The sequence below is a fragment of the Lithobates pipiens genome, unplaced genomic scaffold (assembly GCF_037356315.1).
Source record: "Lithobates pipiens isolate NorthernLeopardFrog02 unplaced genomic scaffold, aLitPip1_a1.2 Scaffold_3, whole genome shotgun sequence".
NCBI lineage: Eukaryota > Metazoa > Chordata > Amphibia > Anura > Ranidae > Lithobates > Lithobates pipiens.
In genome coordinates this window covers 270,494,097-270,511,768 of record NW_027507790.1, presented here as the reverse complement: position 1 = coordinate 270,511,768, position 17,672 = coordinate 270,494,097, and the positions used below count along the sequence as shown (strand labels likewise).

The window sequence follows — 17,672 nt, the reverse complement described above, 5'->3', positions numbered from 1 at the left end:
CTCTCCACCAAATGATTTGCACTAAGGCACAAAACAAGGTCCATAAAGACATGGATGAGTGAGTTTGGGGTGGAGGAACTTGACTGGCCTGATGTCAACCTAATTGAACACCTTTGGAATGAATTAGAGGGGAGACTGCGAGCCAGGCCTTCTCGTCCAAACATCAGTGCCTGACCTCACAAATGCGCTTCTGGAAGAATGGTCAAACATTCCCATAGACACACTCCTAAACCTTGTGGACAGTCTTCCCAGAAGAGTTGAAGCTGTTATAGCTTCAAGGGGCGGAGCCAACTCAATATTGAACCCTATGGACCAAGACTGGGATGCCATTAAAGTTCATGTGTGTAAAGGCAGGTGTCCCAATACTTTTGGAAATATAGTCAAACTCAAATAAATGAAGAGGTAGGGAAACATTATTGCCAAGGATTATACCCAATGCCTCATAGCACTATATTATTATTATTCACGATTTATTATTATTCACGATACCTCGGATCCAAAGAGCGATTAGGATTAAAGAGGCTTTATAGTCGCCATCAGAATCCCCATTCAAATGTTTTTAAAAGGCATAACAAAAACAATAATGAAAAGGAAAAGAGATGTCCCAGTGTCTAGGGATCTTAGCCCTTGTACACACGGTCGGACATTCTGCCAACCAAATCCGTCAGATTTTCTCTGACGGATTTTGTCCGAAACTGTTGCATACACACGGTCGGACTAAGTTGTCGAAAAATCCGATCTTTCAGAACGTGATGACGTAATTTCGTTACGATGGGACTACATTCAGGCTAGTAGCCAATAGCTTTGATGTAGGAATTTGATCTGAGCATGCGTGGCACTTGGTCCGATCAAAATTCTCTACACATGATCGGAGTATGTCCTATTGGACCAGTTTGTCAGAAAATATTTCCAACAAGTTGGATATTTGGGTCCGATGGAGATTCAGACGGAATCATTCCGATGCATACCACACACAGTCGGATTATCCAACAACACGGTCCGATAGGACACATTCCGACGGATTCTCTGATGGTGTGTACAAGGGCTTAGAGGTACACAATCCAGGGGGGGGGGGGGGGTTAGGCACGTTTAAAGACGTCAAGAGCTTGGGCGTTAATTCATTTCAGTGGCCAAGATAATAATTAATTCTGGCCATTGAAATTAATCAACACTGAATCACTAAATGCGACTAGCGTTTAGGCACCTTTAGCAGCATCAAGTGTTTTTTTTTCCGCCAAAAACTCTGCTGCTCCTGGAGGCACTGGCCGTGGCTTTTCTTTTTTTCCTGCCACTAAACGCTGTTAAAAGCCTATGTGTGCATATGCATACATAGGCTAACATGAAAGGGAGTTTAGTTTGGGAGGAGGGGGAATGCCTGACACCCCTAGAAGCATCTGCAAAACATACAGTGTGCATGAGGCCTTAGGTTATTTCCTGTGCTGGACAAATGTTTATGATAGATTTAAAAGGAAAAAGAGCACATATGGCCACTAGATGGCACCAAGTATCTTAGGCATTTTTTTGGATATTTAGTGCCATCTAGTGGTGTGAATATAGTTCATCATATATCAATGAAAAACATTTGTCCAGAAATTGCCTAAAAACTATATTTTTTGCCCTATTCTACTGCAAATGCACTTTCCCTGGGACAACTGCTATGCAAATTTTTAATAAATGCACCCTTTGGTGTTGTCAGTCAGCAACAGAAAATGCTGCTACTGGTGGGAGCTCCAGGTAGGAAACTTTGCAACAAACTCACTTCACCCTTCTGGGGTTCATTTTAATATTAACCCCCTTCTTACCTAGTGGCTGAGCTGGATTAGCATACTCACCCGTCCAGCGAATCAAGCTCTGTCCTGCAATGATCCGCCGAAAACTGATGCCATCCAGGTTCCGCGTTGGCATTTTTTTTTTTTTTTTGGTGTCGTTACCAAGAGACCTGCTGTCCTAGGTCCTGGCAGCTGGCCTTCAGATAACACTCACTAAGCATGCGCAGTGGGTTCTACACAGACCCAAAGCCTCCTGGGATCTATGGCATGGGTATCCCAGGAGGCTTCATGCAGGTGGTGATGTCATTCTCATCTAGATGAGAAAGTTGGAAGCACGGGAAGAGCTCTGCACAAAAAGTCATCCACCCTATAAAAAAAAAACATTTTTGTCGATAAATAGAAAAGATCAAAATGTTCTTACCATTCATTGGTCTTGACATCATGACCTTCTCAGGAAAAGTTTTCACTTTGCTGTCTTCAATTGTAGGATTATCGTTGGTGACCTCATGAAGGACAGTGTTCAGCAGAGGCACCGAGGTGATTGGAGGAAGACCATGCTTGGATACCTGTAGGCCGGGTTCCTTCAAAGGTTCTCGCTTCACAATTGACCTCTGAACCTCTACTTTAGGGGAGACTTCATACTTTCGGGTGGGTTTGGCCGCTCCCGGAAGTGTGGTGCCCCTGGCTTGCGTTGACCTAAAAGGCAAGAGATTGGCCGACATTGGGCAGGAGCGGCTTCTGGGTGGCTGGTTCTCCTTGGTCTTCTCTGGAGATGGAGAGCTAGTTGAGCCGGAGTCCAAACTCTGAAAGAACATGGCGTTATTCCTAATGGGAGAGTAGCTGCCAAGTGGCGAGGGCCGAGTTGTATCCGGGATCTGGGTCACATTCTGCTCATCTTTTGTATTCACCAGCCCATCCAAAGACAGTTTACCGGCCACATTGATCATCTTGGGGTGGCCACAGGTTGCTTCCATTTGCCCAGAGAGGGTGACCGGGGCCGAAGACTGGGCCTCTGACACATTGTGCTGACTGGACGACCGGCTGCTGGACAATCCATAGAGTTGGGAAAGGCTGGAAGTGAAGTGGCTGTGAAGTGGGCGAGTTTTTGGCTTGCTAAAATGATGCTGGAACACGAATGGTTGGATGGGTAGTGTGGTTGGGCGTTGATCCTTGCTATAGCGGAACACTGGTTTGGCCTCTGCTCCCATTCCTATGGAAAAAGACAGATGTTGGAAATCAATGCAATCAATCAATCAGCATTACGTAACAACGATTTCCAAAATAAGTCGACCCAAAAGAACCACAAACATGTCTATATGATCTCACCAAACATCTGAAGAGCTTCACCTGGTAGTTCATCCCATTTCAATATCAATATAAAATGATGATCTCTTCAGGCTTATGACTCACGGCTTGCTATTGTCTGCATTATTCAGGAGACTAGTTTGTCATATGAAAGTTGTAATTCTAAACCTCACCAATAGGTGGCACTTTTGAAAAAAAAAAAAAAAAAGACGTAAAACTGAAAGCCTTAGTCAATAAATAGTGGCATAACTCCCGCATCTTTAATCTGGGATTGAAGGACAGTTTTACATCAAAATTTGTGAACCTACAGACCCCCCCACCCAAAAAAACAGGACGTAATGTGGAAGGGCAAGAACCTCTGTCAGATTTGTATTTTTTACTGCGTCCCCACCACTGGAGTCTACTCTTGCAGTGGGGCCCCCCACCACTGAAAGGGTTATGCTCGTAATGTCTTGATAGTACTGGAGCAGGCAGAATTGCATATCCTCAGTACTGGGCAGGGCTGTCTTTAAGGCAGGGCAAAAGGGGCAGCTGCCCAGGGCCCTGTCATTGTTGTGGGGCCCAAAGCAGCTGCCTCATACTTGCCAACTATCCCAGTTTACATTCCCTTGTCCCTTGAAGTTTTAGTCCTGTGCTGCTACTAATGCTACCCAGCTCTGCCCTATTGTTGTGTACAGATGACTCACCTGCAGACCCTGTGTTTACATGTAAATACTGGCATTCATATGTAAATAGCAGTGACATGCATATGTAAATAGCTGAGGCCAACTGCCTTGATATGTAAATAAAGGCAGCATTCATAGGTATATCATGCCCCCCTGCAGTGAGGAGATGTGCTGTAACCTATAGCAACCAGTGAGCAGTGCTACTGTACAGCAATCTCTAGCAGCCAATTAACAAGCAGAAATGTGCTGTAACCTCTAGCAACTAATCAGTGAGCCTTAAGGAGTGTTGTAACCTCCAGCAACCAGTCAGTAAGCAGTAATGATATGCTGTAACCTCTGGCAACCAATCGCAATCGCTGCCTGATCTGATACAGTAAACTGATTTTAAGTCTAGCTGCTATTTATTGTACGTCTCAGAGAAGGTGGAGAGCGAAATTGCATGGGGGGAGGGGGCCCTAAGAAAATTTTTACCCAGGGTCCAATCAATATTAAAGATGGCCCTGGTACTGGGACAGGTATGTCTAGCGCCCGGGGCAAGGATGCGGAACTGCACCCCCTCCCCCACTGTTAATGCATGCCGTTGAATGGATTTACTGCCCTGTGTTCTTTCTTTGTCCCCAGGGCAGCTTCCCCTCCTGCCCCCACCCCTTGTGCTGTCCCTGCTCTGGTGCCATGGGCGTCCGCAGCAGGGGGCAAGGGGGGTCAAGTGCCCCCCCCTGGAATCCCCAAGGTGTTGCAGCCGCCGTCATGCTGCATTTTTTTGCTGAGTCCGCCGGCGGCTGCATCCTCCGCTCTCTCCTCTGGATCACAGAGCAGGCTGCCTCTGTGTTCGGCGGCCGCTCTGTAACATGGCCCCGCCCCCCCAGACCTGCTTGTGTGATAGTAGAGAGAATCAACATTCCACCTATCACACGAGCCGATCTGGGGGGGCGGGGCCATGTTACAGAGCGACCGCCGCCGTACACAGCCAGCCAGCAGTTTTATCCATAGGAGGAGATGTTACAGGTACAGCCCGCCCTGTGTGCCACAGTGTCTGGATAGGAGGATGGGGGGGGGGCTGCAGGGGGTCTCCTATCCAACTTATTTTACTGTCCCCAGTTCACCTTGTGCTCCCTGCCCCCCCAGTGCTCTCCTCCACCGCACTCTCCTGCCCCCCCAGTGCTCTCCTCCACCGCACTCTCCTGCCCCCCCAGTGCTCTCCTCCACCACACTCTCCTGCCCCCCCCAGTGCTCTCCTCCACCACACTCTCCTGCCCCCCCCAGTGCTCTCCTCCACCACACTCTCCTGCCCCCCCCAGTGCTCTCCTCCACCACACTCTCCTGCCCCCCCCAGTGCTCTCCTCCACCACACTCTCCTGCCCCCCCCAGTGCTCTCCTCCACCACACTCTCCTGCCCCCCCCAGTGCTCTCCTCCACCACACTCTCCTGCCCCCCCCCAGTGCTCTCCTCCACCACACTCTCCTGCCCCCCCCAGTGCTCTCCTCCACCACACTCTCCTGCCCCCCCCCAGTGCTCTCCTCCACCACACTCTCCTGCCCCCCCCAGTGCTCTCCTCCACCACACTCTCCTGCCCCCCCCAGTGCTCTCCTCCACCACACTCTCCTGCCCCCCCCAGTGCTCTCCTCCACCACACTCTCCTGCCCCCCACCCAGTGCACTCCTCCACCACACTCTCCTGCCCCCCACCCAGTGCACTCCTCCACCACACTCTCCTGCCCCCCCCCCCCCAGTGCTCTCCTCTACCACACTCTCCTGCCCCCCCCCCCCCAGTGCTCTCCTCCACCACACTCTCCTGCCCCCCCCCCCCAGTGCTCTCCTCTACCACACTCTCCTGCCCCCCCCCCCAGTGCTCTCCTCCACCACACTCTCCTGCCCCCCCCCCCAGTGCTCTCCTCTACCACACTCTCCTACCCCCCAGTGCTCTCCTCCACCACCACACTCTCCTGCCCCCCCCCCCCCAGTGCTCTCCTCCACACTCTCCTGCCCCCCCAGTGCTCTCCTCCACCACCACACTCTCCTGCCCCCCCCCCCCAGTGCTCTCCTCCACCACCACACTCTCCTGCCCCCCCCCAGTGCTCTCCACCACCACACTCTCCTGCCCCCCCCAGTGCTCTCCACCACCACACTCTCCTGCCCCCCCCCCAGTGCACTCCTCCACCACTGCACTCTCCTGCCCCCCAGTGCTCTCCTCCACCACCACACTCTCCTGCCCCTCCCCCCAGTGCTCTCCTCCACCACCACACTCTCCTGCCCCCCCCCCAGTGCTCTCCTCCACCTCCACACTCTCCTGCCCCCCACCAGTGCTCTCCTCCACCACCACACTCTCCTGCCCCCCCCAGTGCTCTCCTCCACCACCACACTCTCCTGCCCCCCCCCCCCAGTGCTCTCCACCACCACACTCTCCTGCCCCCCCCCAGTGCACTCCTCCACCACTGCACTCTCCTGCCCCCCCCCAGTGCACTCCTCCACCACTGCACTCTCCTGCCCCCCCCCCAGTGCACTCCTCCACCACTGCACTCTCCTGCCCCCCAGTGCTCTCCTCCACCACCACACTCTCCTGCCCCTCCCCCCAGTGCTCTCCTCCACCACCGCACTCTCCTGCCCCCCCCCCCAGTTCTCTCCTCCCCTGTTCTTGCTGCCCCCCCTGCTCTCCCCCTCCTTCTCTAGCCACCGTCCCAGTGCTCTCCACTCCCCCCGTTCACCCCCCAGTGCCCCCTCCCACAGTGCTGTGCTCTCCCACTTGTCACCCCCCAGTACTCTCCTCCACCACACTCTCCTGCCCCCTCCAGTTTTCTCCTCCCCTGTTCTTGCTGCACCCCCCTGCTCTCCCCATCCTTCTCTAGCCACCATCCCAGTGCTCTCCCCCCCTGTTCTTCCTCTGTCGCCCCCAGTGCTCTCCCCCCTGTTCCCCCCAGTGCTCTCCACTCCGCCCAGTGCTCCCCCCGTTCCCCCCCCACAGTACTCTCCACTCCCCCCAGTCCTCTCCCCTCCGTGCTCTCCCCCCTGTTCTCCTCCCCAGTGCTCTCCCCCCTGTTCTCCCCCCCTGTTCTCCCCCCACTGCTCTCCCCCAGTGCTCTTCCCCCCAGTGCTCTCTTCCAGTGTTCTCTTCCCCCCCCCCCAGTGCTCTCTTCCCCCCCCCCAGTGCTCTCCTCTTCCCCCCCCCCCAGTGCTCTCCTCTTCCCCCCCAGTGCTCTCCCCCTGTTCTTTCCCACCCAGTGCTCTCCACCCAGTGCTCTCCACTCCCCCAGTGATCTCCCCCCTGTTCTTTCTACCCCCCCAGTGCTCTTCAGCTCTCTCCAGCCCCCCATTCTCCCCACCCCTGTTCTTTCTGCCCCCCTGGTGTTCTCCAGCCCCCCAGTGCTCTCTACCCTCCGTGCTCTCCACCCCTGTTCTTTTTGGCTCCCCCCAGCACTCTCCACTCCCCACCCCTGTACTCACCACTCCCCCTGCATTTTGCCCCCACCCATGTGCTCTCCAACCCTACCAGTGCTCTCCACCCCCCATAGTGCTTTCCACCCCTGTTCTTTCTGGCCCCCACTGGTGCTCTCAAGCTCCCCCCCATTGCTCCCCACTCCCCCCTGCTCTTTGTACCCCCCCAGTACTCTCCAACCCCCGTGCTCTCCACCCCTGTTTTTCTCCCCCCCCCCAGTACTCTTCACCACCCCACACTCTTAGCCCCCCTAGTGCTCTCAGCCTACCGTGCTCTCTACCCCTGTTCTTATTGCCCCCCCCAGTACTCTCAAGTTCCCCCCCAGCACTCTCTGCTCCCAACCCCTGTGATCTCCACTCCCCCTCGCTCTTTGCCCCCACCCATGTGTTCTCCAACCAAGCCAGTACTCTTTGCTCCCCCTTCTCTCCAACTCCCACCCAGTGCTCTCCACTTCCCCAGGACCACAGGACAGGCTGACTGGGGCTGGAAAATGAGGACAGCTGAAGGTCCAGGTGGCCAGGGACCACTCCATCTCACAGCAGACAGATCCTCTGGAAGGAGCACAGTCCCCATCCAAAACGAGAACAGACCCTGCCTGCTGCTGGCCATCATGGATATCCTGCTGGCATGCAAGGTACCGTACCAAGCATCAACAACACACCTTCCCACAGACAGGGACTGCAGACTGGGACAAGGGGCACAGGAGGGGCTTCAATGATGGACACAGTGAGGCTGCATTCACGGCACAGTAAAGTTGCATTTGATGGGCACAGTGAGGCTGCATTTGATGGACACAGTGAGGCTGCATTTGATGGACACAGTGAGGCTGCATTGGTGGGCACAGTGAGGCTGCATTTGGTGGGCAGGCCAGTCGGGGGGGTCACTGATGTAAGGGGGGAGTGATTACGATAATGTAAGAGGCACTGATATAAAGGGTTTCCTCCTTATATTAGTAACCCACCCCCCTTACCTTCGAGTATTCTTTCTGCAGAAGGTGCCCCCCACCACGTTCTGAGTTTCTGGGGTCCCCCTTGATGATTGATCATTTACCACTATTAACTGGTAAAATGTATGGTTTTCCCTTTCATGAACAAGAAAATAATGACGTTATGCTGTTTGGCTGGTATAAAATTTTTTCCAGGGCTGGTTTTTGAAAGCATGGGCGTCCGCAAGGTTACTCAGGTGGCTGCGTACCATGCCCATATAGCCTAGAGAATGTACATCTTTTTACATTGCAATACATCTGTTATTGCCATATTTTTATCTTTATGAAAATAGCCTATACAGTGACAGTATGAGATCAAAATATGGCCACAACAGATGTATTGCAATGTAAAAAGATGTACATTCTTTAGGCTATATGGGCATGGAACACAGCCGCCAGAGTCACTTCCAATACAAAGTGAAGATGAATTGTCTGTTATATAACACATGTGTATTACCAGTGGAAAGATTTTCATGATATTGTCGAAAAGGGGCGGAGCATGAGTGGCCTTAAAATGATGCCCCCCCTTGGAAAAAGTTCTGCGGACGCCCATGACTGGTGCTGCCTTCTTCTCACTTGAAGTTACCATCTGTTGGTACCATCAACGTCATCGTGTACAATGCTGGGCTGTTGAGTTTGGGAAAACAATTTCAGGAAGCCCCCGGGGGGGGGGGGGGGGGGCTTGATTTCAGGGAAGCTATTTTGGATAGCCTTGAAGTCTTCAGTTTGGGAGAGGCTATTTTTCATATCCCCGGAGGCTTGAGTTTGAGGAACCAATTTCAACCAGCTCCATACTGGTCTATGTAGGTGTGCCAATTAATGTCTTCTCTGCAGGAGTGGTTCACATGAAGCCAACGCTACAGGGGCTAATATTCTGACCAGATACTGTATGTGTGTTTCACTCATGGCTTGTTTTCTCAGGGAATAGGTGCAGGAACTCCACCCTTCCGGATCACACTTCATCTGTGCCCCCTTCCCGTCTCTGAGCACGTCCCTTGGTTGAGTATTCTGTGCTAATCAGTAATTTCTATGAAATTTGGTAATAAAAACAAGAAAGATAGTAAAACAGATCCCTTCACAATGAGCAACAATAGACCAGACCCCAGCAAAAATAGACTCCACCCCAGAAACAATAGACCCTCTGCAGCAACAATAGAACCCCCAGAAACAATAGATCCCCCACACAACAAAAGACTTTCCACCTGGCAACAATGGACCCCCCCACACAACAAAAGTCTCCCCAACCCCCAGCAACAATGGACCCCCCAAACAACAAAAGACTTTCCCCCAGCAACAATGGATCCCCACAACAAAATACCACCCCAGCAACAATAGACTCCACCCCAAAAACAATAGACCCTCTGAAGCAACAATAGAACCCCCAGAAACAATAGATATCCCACACAACAAAAGACCCCCCCCCCCAGCAACAATGGACACCCCACACAACAAAAGGCTTTCCCCCAGCAACAATGGACCCCCACGACAAAATACCACCCCAGCAACAATAGACCCTCTGAAGCAACAATAGAACCCCCAGAAACAATAGATATCCCACACAACAAAAGACTCCCCCCATCCCCCCAGCAACAATGGACACCCCACACAACAAAAGACTTCCCCCAGCAACAATAGACCCCCAAAACATAATACCACCCCAGCAACAATAGACTCCACCCCAGAAACAATAGACCCTCTGCAGCAACAATAGAACCCCCAGAAACAATAGATATCCCACACAACAAAAGACCCCTCCCCCAGCAACAATGGACACCCCACAACAAAATGCCACCCCAGCAACAATAAACTCCACCCCAAAAACAATAGACCCTCTGAGGCAACAATAGAACCCCCAGAAACAATAGATATCCCACACAACAAAAGACCCCCCAGCAACAATGGACACCCGACACAACAAAAGACTTCCCCCACCCTCAGCAACGATGGACACCCCACACAACAAAAGACTTTCCCCCAGCAACAATGGACCCCCACAACAAAATACCACCCCAGCAACAATAGACTCCACCCCAGAAACAATAGACTCTCTGAAGCAACAATAGAACCTCCAGAAACAATAGATATCCCACACAACAAAAGACCCCCCCAGCAACAATGGACACACCACACAACAAAATACTCCCCCACAGCAACAATGGACCCCCACAACAAAATACCACCCCAGCAACAATAGACTCCACCCCAGACACAATAGACCCTCTGAAGCAACAATAGAACCCCCAGAAACAATAGATATCCCACACAAAAAAAGACTCCCCCCCCCCCCACCCCCAGCAACAATGGACACCCCACACAACAAAAGACTTCCCCCCAGCAACAAAATACCACCCTAGAAAAAATAGACCCTCTGCAGCAACAATAGAACCCCCAGAAACAATAGATCCCCCACACAACAAAAGACTCACCCCGAGAAAAAATGGACACCCCACACAGCAAAATACTTTCCCCCAGCAACAATGGACCCCCACAACAAAACACCACCTCAGCAACAATAGACCCCTAGCAGAAATAGATTTCTCAGCCAGTAGCCAGCATCAATAGGCTCTCCAGCAGCCAGCAACAATAGACCTTTCCCTCAACAGTAGTTCCCACCCAGCAACAATTGAACCCCCCCAGCAAGATAAGACCCCCCCCCCCCCACCAGCAACAATAGACACCCACCCCAAAACAGATCCCCACCAGCGACAATAGATACCCCAGCAGCAAGCATCAATAGAACCTCCACCACCCCTTTCCAGTACATACAGTACATACATTCAGTGCTGGAGGTGCCGGAACTGCGCTCCACGACGTTCCCGTTGAAAAAAAGCCCTGGTTTCACTTTTTATTGTCTATTTTTCCCTTTTTTTTCTACACATCCATCTATCAAGGGTACCTAATGGTTATAGCCTTGTTGTCAATGATACAGGATCATGAGATCATAGTGAAGAAGGAGGCTGTAGAAGGCACACAGAGGAATACATTGAGACGCTTTAGAATCAGGTTGCATGCAGCCCATTAATTCTGACCTTATTTCTCTTATTTTCAGGTTATTCAGGTAAAATGTGTTGCTTTGCTATGTATGGATTTACGTAAGCCAACTAGGCTGTTACTCGTCTGTGCTTCTACCTTATTCTCAGGTCATTTCTGGGATCATAATGAAGTAGTCAAAGTCAGATAAAACCGCATACGCAGCCTGTCCCATTTAGGAAAAATAAAAATCGCAATGTTCATCCAATCGCTGTTGCTCCCTGTGCAGCGAGGTCTGATTCCCGGCCATACGAATTCTCCAGAAATCACACATCCATGCCATAATGATGGCAAATTAGTACTCGGATCAGGATCAACGGCTCACTGCTTCTGGCGTCGGCCCAGATACCCCCTTCCCGAAAAAAATCTGTATTCATCTCATTCAGGCCGGAACAGAAACCACTGTGATTTCTCAGCAAGTTCACAAGACTTTTAATGACGTCCCTCAACAATCGGGAGAATTGTCTGTGGGATTTTGGTGCTGCTGTGCCCCAATTCATATGCTAAATTCATTATGTAAAAAGGGGAACTGATATATTGTTAGGAAAGCTGGCTGAAAGTAACTTCTGATGAAACCTTTACATGCTTTTGGGGTCAATATAAAAAACATTATCACTACTGGGCACCAGGCTGCCTGTAGATTTAGGCCCCTTGCAGGGGCGGACTGACCATTGGGCCACTTGGGCACTGCCCGAGGGCCCCAAGCCACTAGGGGGCCCCATCAGGGTTGCCAGTCTCAGTAAAACCAGGGACAGTATGTAAAAATCTGCGTTTTTTTTTACATCTGTCTCTGAAATGTCCCTTACCGACATCCTTTTGGTCTAAAAATCCCAAGATTATAGCTGCCCCACCTCTCCAGTACCTTCTCAGCCAATAGAAACATGTCTGTGTATACTGTGTGTACATGTATGTGTATACTGTGTGATTGTATACTGTGTGTGTGTATACTGTGTGGCCCCATAATCTCGGATTGCCTGGGGGCCCCATAATCTCCTATTGCCTGGGGGCCCCATGAGTTGTCAGTCCACCCCTGGCCCCTTGTACATGGGGCCCTCAGCTTCAGCATGTCCCTCCCAGCATTTTAGTATGCCTAGGAGGCACAGACCTCAACGTCCAAAGCCCGGTCCGTTCAGGGACAAGGTTCTGGAACACAAAACAGAATAATAAATGTAATAAGTGGGTGATTTTTTGGCAAAAGAACGGGTCCAGGATAGTTCAATAGGAGCTTCAGTAAAACCTCAGGTGCCATTTACCCCTTTTTCTGCCACCGCCATATGCCATAGGTCAGTGGCGGTTGGGGGGGGGGGTGTAATTCTGACTGTCAGCTGTTAGATGGGAGCTATCCAGCGGCTGTGCAGAACTTCCAAACCCATAAGTGCTGGTTTACCCCCACGGGTGCCGCCGCCATGTTTCCCGGGCTCCCAGGACCGCCATGATTGGTTCTGCCCAGTGAATGTCAGTATGGCGCAGGATCTTCACTCCATTAGCTTCACCACTTGCTGACCGCAATAGGTACTTAGACATTGCAGCTTGCAAGTGGTTTACCACCCCTGAAGATATTGGCCATAACCCCGGTATTGTTTTTTTTTTTTTGCAGCTGGCGGTTGGCTTTCTCTTGAAAGCGTTCCGAGCAGCTCATGAGAGAACTTTCAGAAGCGCTGCTGTCTCTCGGGCTTACCGTTTTCCCTGGCTAGCCCAAGAAACTATCCGACGATGCCAGTGGCCATCAAAGAGTACATCATCTTAGATCGCCTCTATGGCCTTGGAGGACCGGAGCTACATCATGATGTCACTTCCTGTCCAGGGTGGAAGTAAACAATTTTTTTTTTTAAAGCAAAAGATCAAAAATGTTTTTTTTTTGTTTTGTTTTTATCCTTTGCTCTTAAAGATGAAGAAGAGATTTGGGGTCTTTTTTACCCCAGATTTCTTCATAAAGAGGACCTATCATCCTTATTTCTAAGTGATGTTTACATTCCTTGTAATAGGAATAAAAGCAATCAAAAAATAAATAAAAAAAATTGAAGGGACAGTGTAAAAATAAAAAATAAAATAAATAAGAACAAAAATGTAAAGCACCCCCATCCCTCCGTGCTCATGTGTGAAAGTGGCCATCAAAGAGTACATCAGCTTAGATCGCCTCTATGGCCTTGGAGGACCGGAGCTACGTCATGATGTCACTTCCTGTCCAGGGTGGAAGTAAACATTTTTTTATTTTAAAGCAAAAGATCAAAAATGTTTTGTTTTTTATCTTTGCTTTTAAAGATGAAGAAGAGATTTGGGGTCTTTTTGCCCCCAGATTTCTTCATAAAGAGGACCTGTCATCCTTATTTCTAAGTGATGCTTAGATTCCTTGTAATAGGAATAAAAGCAATCAAAAAACAAATAAAAAAATTAAAGGGATAGTGTAAAAATAAAAAAATTAAATAAATAAGAACAAAAATGTAAATCACCCCCATCCCTCCGTGCTCACGCGTGCAGAAGCAAATGCATACGTAAGTAGCGCACACATACAGTGGTGTGAAAAAGTGTTTGCCCCCTTCCTCATTTCCTGTTCCTTTGCATGTTTGTCACACTTAAGTGTTTCGGAACATCAAACCAATTTAAACAATAGTCAAGGACAACACAAGTAAACACAAAATGCAATTTGTAAATGAAGGTGTTTATTATTAAAGGTGAAAAAAAATCCAAACCATCATGGCCCTGTGTGAAAAAGTGATTGCCCCCCTTGTTAAAACATACTATAACTGTGGTTGTCCACACCTGAGTTCAATTTCTCTAGCCACACCCAGGCCTGATTATTGCCACACCTGTTCACAATCAAGGCATCACTTAAATAGGAGCTGCTTGACACAGTAAGGTCCACCAGAAGATCCTTAAAAGCTACACATCATGCCGAGACCCAAAGAAATTCAGGAACAATTGAGAAAGAAAGTAATTGAGATCTATCAGTCTGGAAAGGGTTATAAAGCCATTTCCAAAGCTTTGGGAATCCAGCGAACCACAGTGAGAGCCAATATCCACAAATGGCGAAGACATGGAACAGTGGTGAACCTTCCCAGGAGTGGCCGGCCGCCCAAAATTACCCCAAGAGCGCAGCGACGACTCATCCAAGAGGTCACAAAAGACCCCACAACAACGTCCAAGGAACTGCAGGCCTCACTTGCCTCAGTTAAGGTCAGCGTTCATGCCTCCACCATCAGGAAAAGACTGGGCAAAAATGGCCTGCATGGCAGAGTTCCAAGGAGAAAACCATTGCTGAGCAAAAAGAACATCAAAGCTCGTCTCAATTTCTCCACAACACATCTTGATGATCCCCAAGACTTTTGGGACAACATTCTGTGGACCGATGAGACAAAAGTGGAACTCTTTGGAAGGTGTGTGTCCAAGTATATCTGGCGTAGAAGGAACACTGCATTTCATAAAAAGAACATTATACCAACAGTAAAATATGGTGGTGGTAGTGTGATGGTCTGGGGCTGTTTTGCTGCTTCAGGACCTGGAAGACTTGCCGTGATAAAAGGAACTATGAATTCTGCTGTCTACCAAGAGATCCTGAAGGAGAATGTCCGACCATCTGTTCGTGTACTCAAGCTGAAACGAACTTGGGTTCTGCAGCAGGACAATGATCCTAAACACACCAGCAAGTCCACCACCGAATGGCTGAAGAAAAACAAAATGAAGACTTTGGAGTGGCCTAGCCAAAGTCCTGACCTGAATCCTATTGAGATGTTGTGGTATGACCTTAAAAAGTCCGTTCATGCTCGAAAACCCTCTAATGTAACTGAATTAGGAAAATTCTGCAAAGATGAGTGGGCCAAAATTCCTCCAGGACGCTGTAAAAGCCTCATTGCACGTTATCGCAAACGCTTGGTTGCAGTTGTTGCTGCTAAGGGTGGCCCAACCAGTTATTAGGTTTAGGGGGCAATCACTTTTTCACACAGGGCCATGATGGTTTGGATTTTTTTTTCACCTTTAATAATAAACACCTTCATTTACAAATTGCATTTTGTGTTTACTTGTGTTGTCCTTGACTATTGTTTAAATAGGTTTGATGTTCCGAAACACTTAAGTGTGACAAACATGCAAAGGAACAGGAAATGAGGAAGGGGGCAAACACTTTTTCACACCACTGTATGTTAAAGGTGTTCGCACCACACATGTGAGGTATCGCCACGAACGTTAGAGCAATAATTCTAGCACTAGACCTCCTCTGTGACTCTAAACAGGTAACCTGTAAAGTAGGGATGCACCGAAATTTCGGCCGCCGAAACATATCAGCCGAAAATGGCCCTTTCGGCAATCGGCCGAAAGGAAAAAACGGCCGATAATTGAGCCGAAAATGGGGCGGGCGGAGCTCCGCCCCCACCCCTGGTGCCGCCCATCACGGGAGGTGTATAGTGCAGGAAAGCCGCCTCTGCCGTCTGGTTAAATAGAGCGCCGGGAACATCACAGCTTTAATTTTAATAGCTGTGTGTTCCCCCGTCGCGCGCCATCGCATACAGCCCCTCCCCCTCGTTCGGGGAACTGTGATAGACAGATCACTGCATCACTGACTACACAGGGGACAACACACGCTGCACGAGGGGACACAAACACTGGCTGCACGAGGGGACACAAACACTGGCTGCACGAGGGGACACAAACACTGGCTGCACGAGGGGACACAAACACTGGCTGCACGAGGGGACACAAACACTGGCTGCACGAGGGGACACAAACACTGGCTGCACGAGGGGACACAAACACTGGCTGCACGAGGGGACACAAACACTGGCTGCACGAGGGGACACAAACACTGGCTGCACGAGGGGACACAAACACTGGCTGCACGAGGGGACACAAACACTGGTTGCACGAGGGGACACAAACACTACTGGCTGCACGAGGGGACACCACACTTATCTCTATTATCATGTCGCTAGTCTCTGACCACCTCCTGTACCATGTCGCCAGTCTCTGACCACCTCCTGTACCATGTCGCCAGTCTCTGACCACCTCCTGAACCATGTCGCCAGTCTCTGGCCACCTCCTGAACCATGTCGCCAGTCTCTGGCCACCTCCTGAACCATGTCGCCAGTCTCTGGCCACCTCCTGAACCATGTCGCCAGTCTCTGGCCACCTCCTGAACCATGTCGCCAGTCTCTGGCCACCTCCTGAACCATGTCGCCAGTCTCTGGCCACCTCCTGTACCATGTCCCCAGTCTCTGGCCACCTCCTGTACCATGTCCCCAGTCTCTGACCACCTCCTGTACCATGTCCCCAGTCTCTGACCACCTCCTGAACCATGTCCACAGTCTCTGACCACCTCCTGAACCATGTCCCCAGTCTCTGACCACCTCCTGTACCATGTCCCCAGTCTCTGACCACCTCCTGTACCATGTCCCCAGTCTCTGACCACCTCCTGAACCATGTCCCCAATCTCTGACCACCTCCTGAACCATGTCCCCAGTCTCTGACCACCCCCTGTACCATGTCCACCGTCTCTGACCACCTCCTGTACCATGTCCACAGTCTCTGACCACCTCCTGTACCATGTCCACAGTCTCTGACCACCTCCTGTACCATGTCCACAGTCTCAGACCACCTCCTGAACCATGTCCCCAGTCTCTGACCACCTCCTGTACCATGTCTCCAGTCTCTGACCACCTCCTGAACCATGTCTCCAGTCTCTGACCACCTCCTGAACCATGTCCCCAGTCTCTGACCACCTCCTGTACCATGTCCCCAGTCTCTGATCACCTCCTGTATAAAAATATTTTTTAAAAACAGTCATTCTCGGTATCGGTGCTGTTTAGGTATCGGTTTCGGCACCAAAAAAACCATTCGGTGCATCCCTACTGTAAAGGCGTTTAAAACATTGCCTATGCAGAATTTTAAGTACCGTAGTTCCACGACCGTGCGCAATTTTAAAGCGTGACATGTTAGGCATCTATTTACTCATCATATTTCATACTATACAAAGACAATTGGGGTATTTATTGTGTTTTGATTTATTTTTCATTCATTAAAATGTATTGTTACCCCAAAAAACTGCGGTTGAAAAAACGCTCTGCAAATAATGTGTGCCAAAATAAAAAAATTGCAACAATCGCCATTTTATTACTTAGGGTCTTAGTACTTAGTACATAAACCCTCCTCCCAAAAAAAATGTTTTTGGAGCCCCCACACAGTAGGCTTTTAAAGTGCTCCCTATTGAAAATATAGAGTACCATTTGTCACCACAATTTTAAGGCTTGGCATGTTGGGTCTCTATTTACCACCTGCAACCTCATCTTTTATATTTTACCCCAAAAAATTGGGTAATATATTGCATTTATCTACCTAGTATAAAAATGTTGCTTTTCATAAACCGTTGCGCTAATATTGTGTGACATAAGAAATATTGGAACTACCAGTTTTATTTTATTCTTTAGATCAGGGGTCTCCAAGCTTTTCAAAGAGCCAGTTCACTATCCTTCAGTTTTTTTTTGGGGGGGGGGGAGGGCAGAT

General features: G+C 49.8%; 1 protein-coding gene across 5 annotated transcripts in view; it reads right to left on the bottom strand.

Annotated features, from left to right (window-relative positions):
- Positions 1-17,672, bottom strand: part of RUSC2 (RUN and SH3 domain containing 2) — a 117,037-nt gene that overhangs the window by 46,503 nt on the left and 52,862 nt on the right. For all 5 annotated transcript variants that reach the window (XM_077463172.1, XM_077463174.1, XM_077463175.1 and 2 more), the window contains exon 3: positions 2,191-2,979. In XM_077463172.1, coding sequence (XP_077319298.1) covers positions 2,191-2,979 — 789 coding nt within the window. The remainder of the gene's footprint in view (positions 1-2,190; positions 2,980-17,672) is intronic.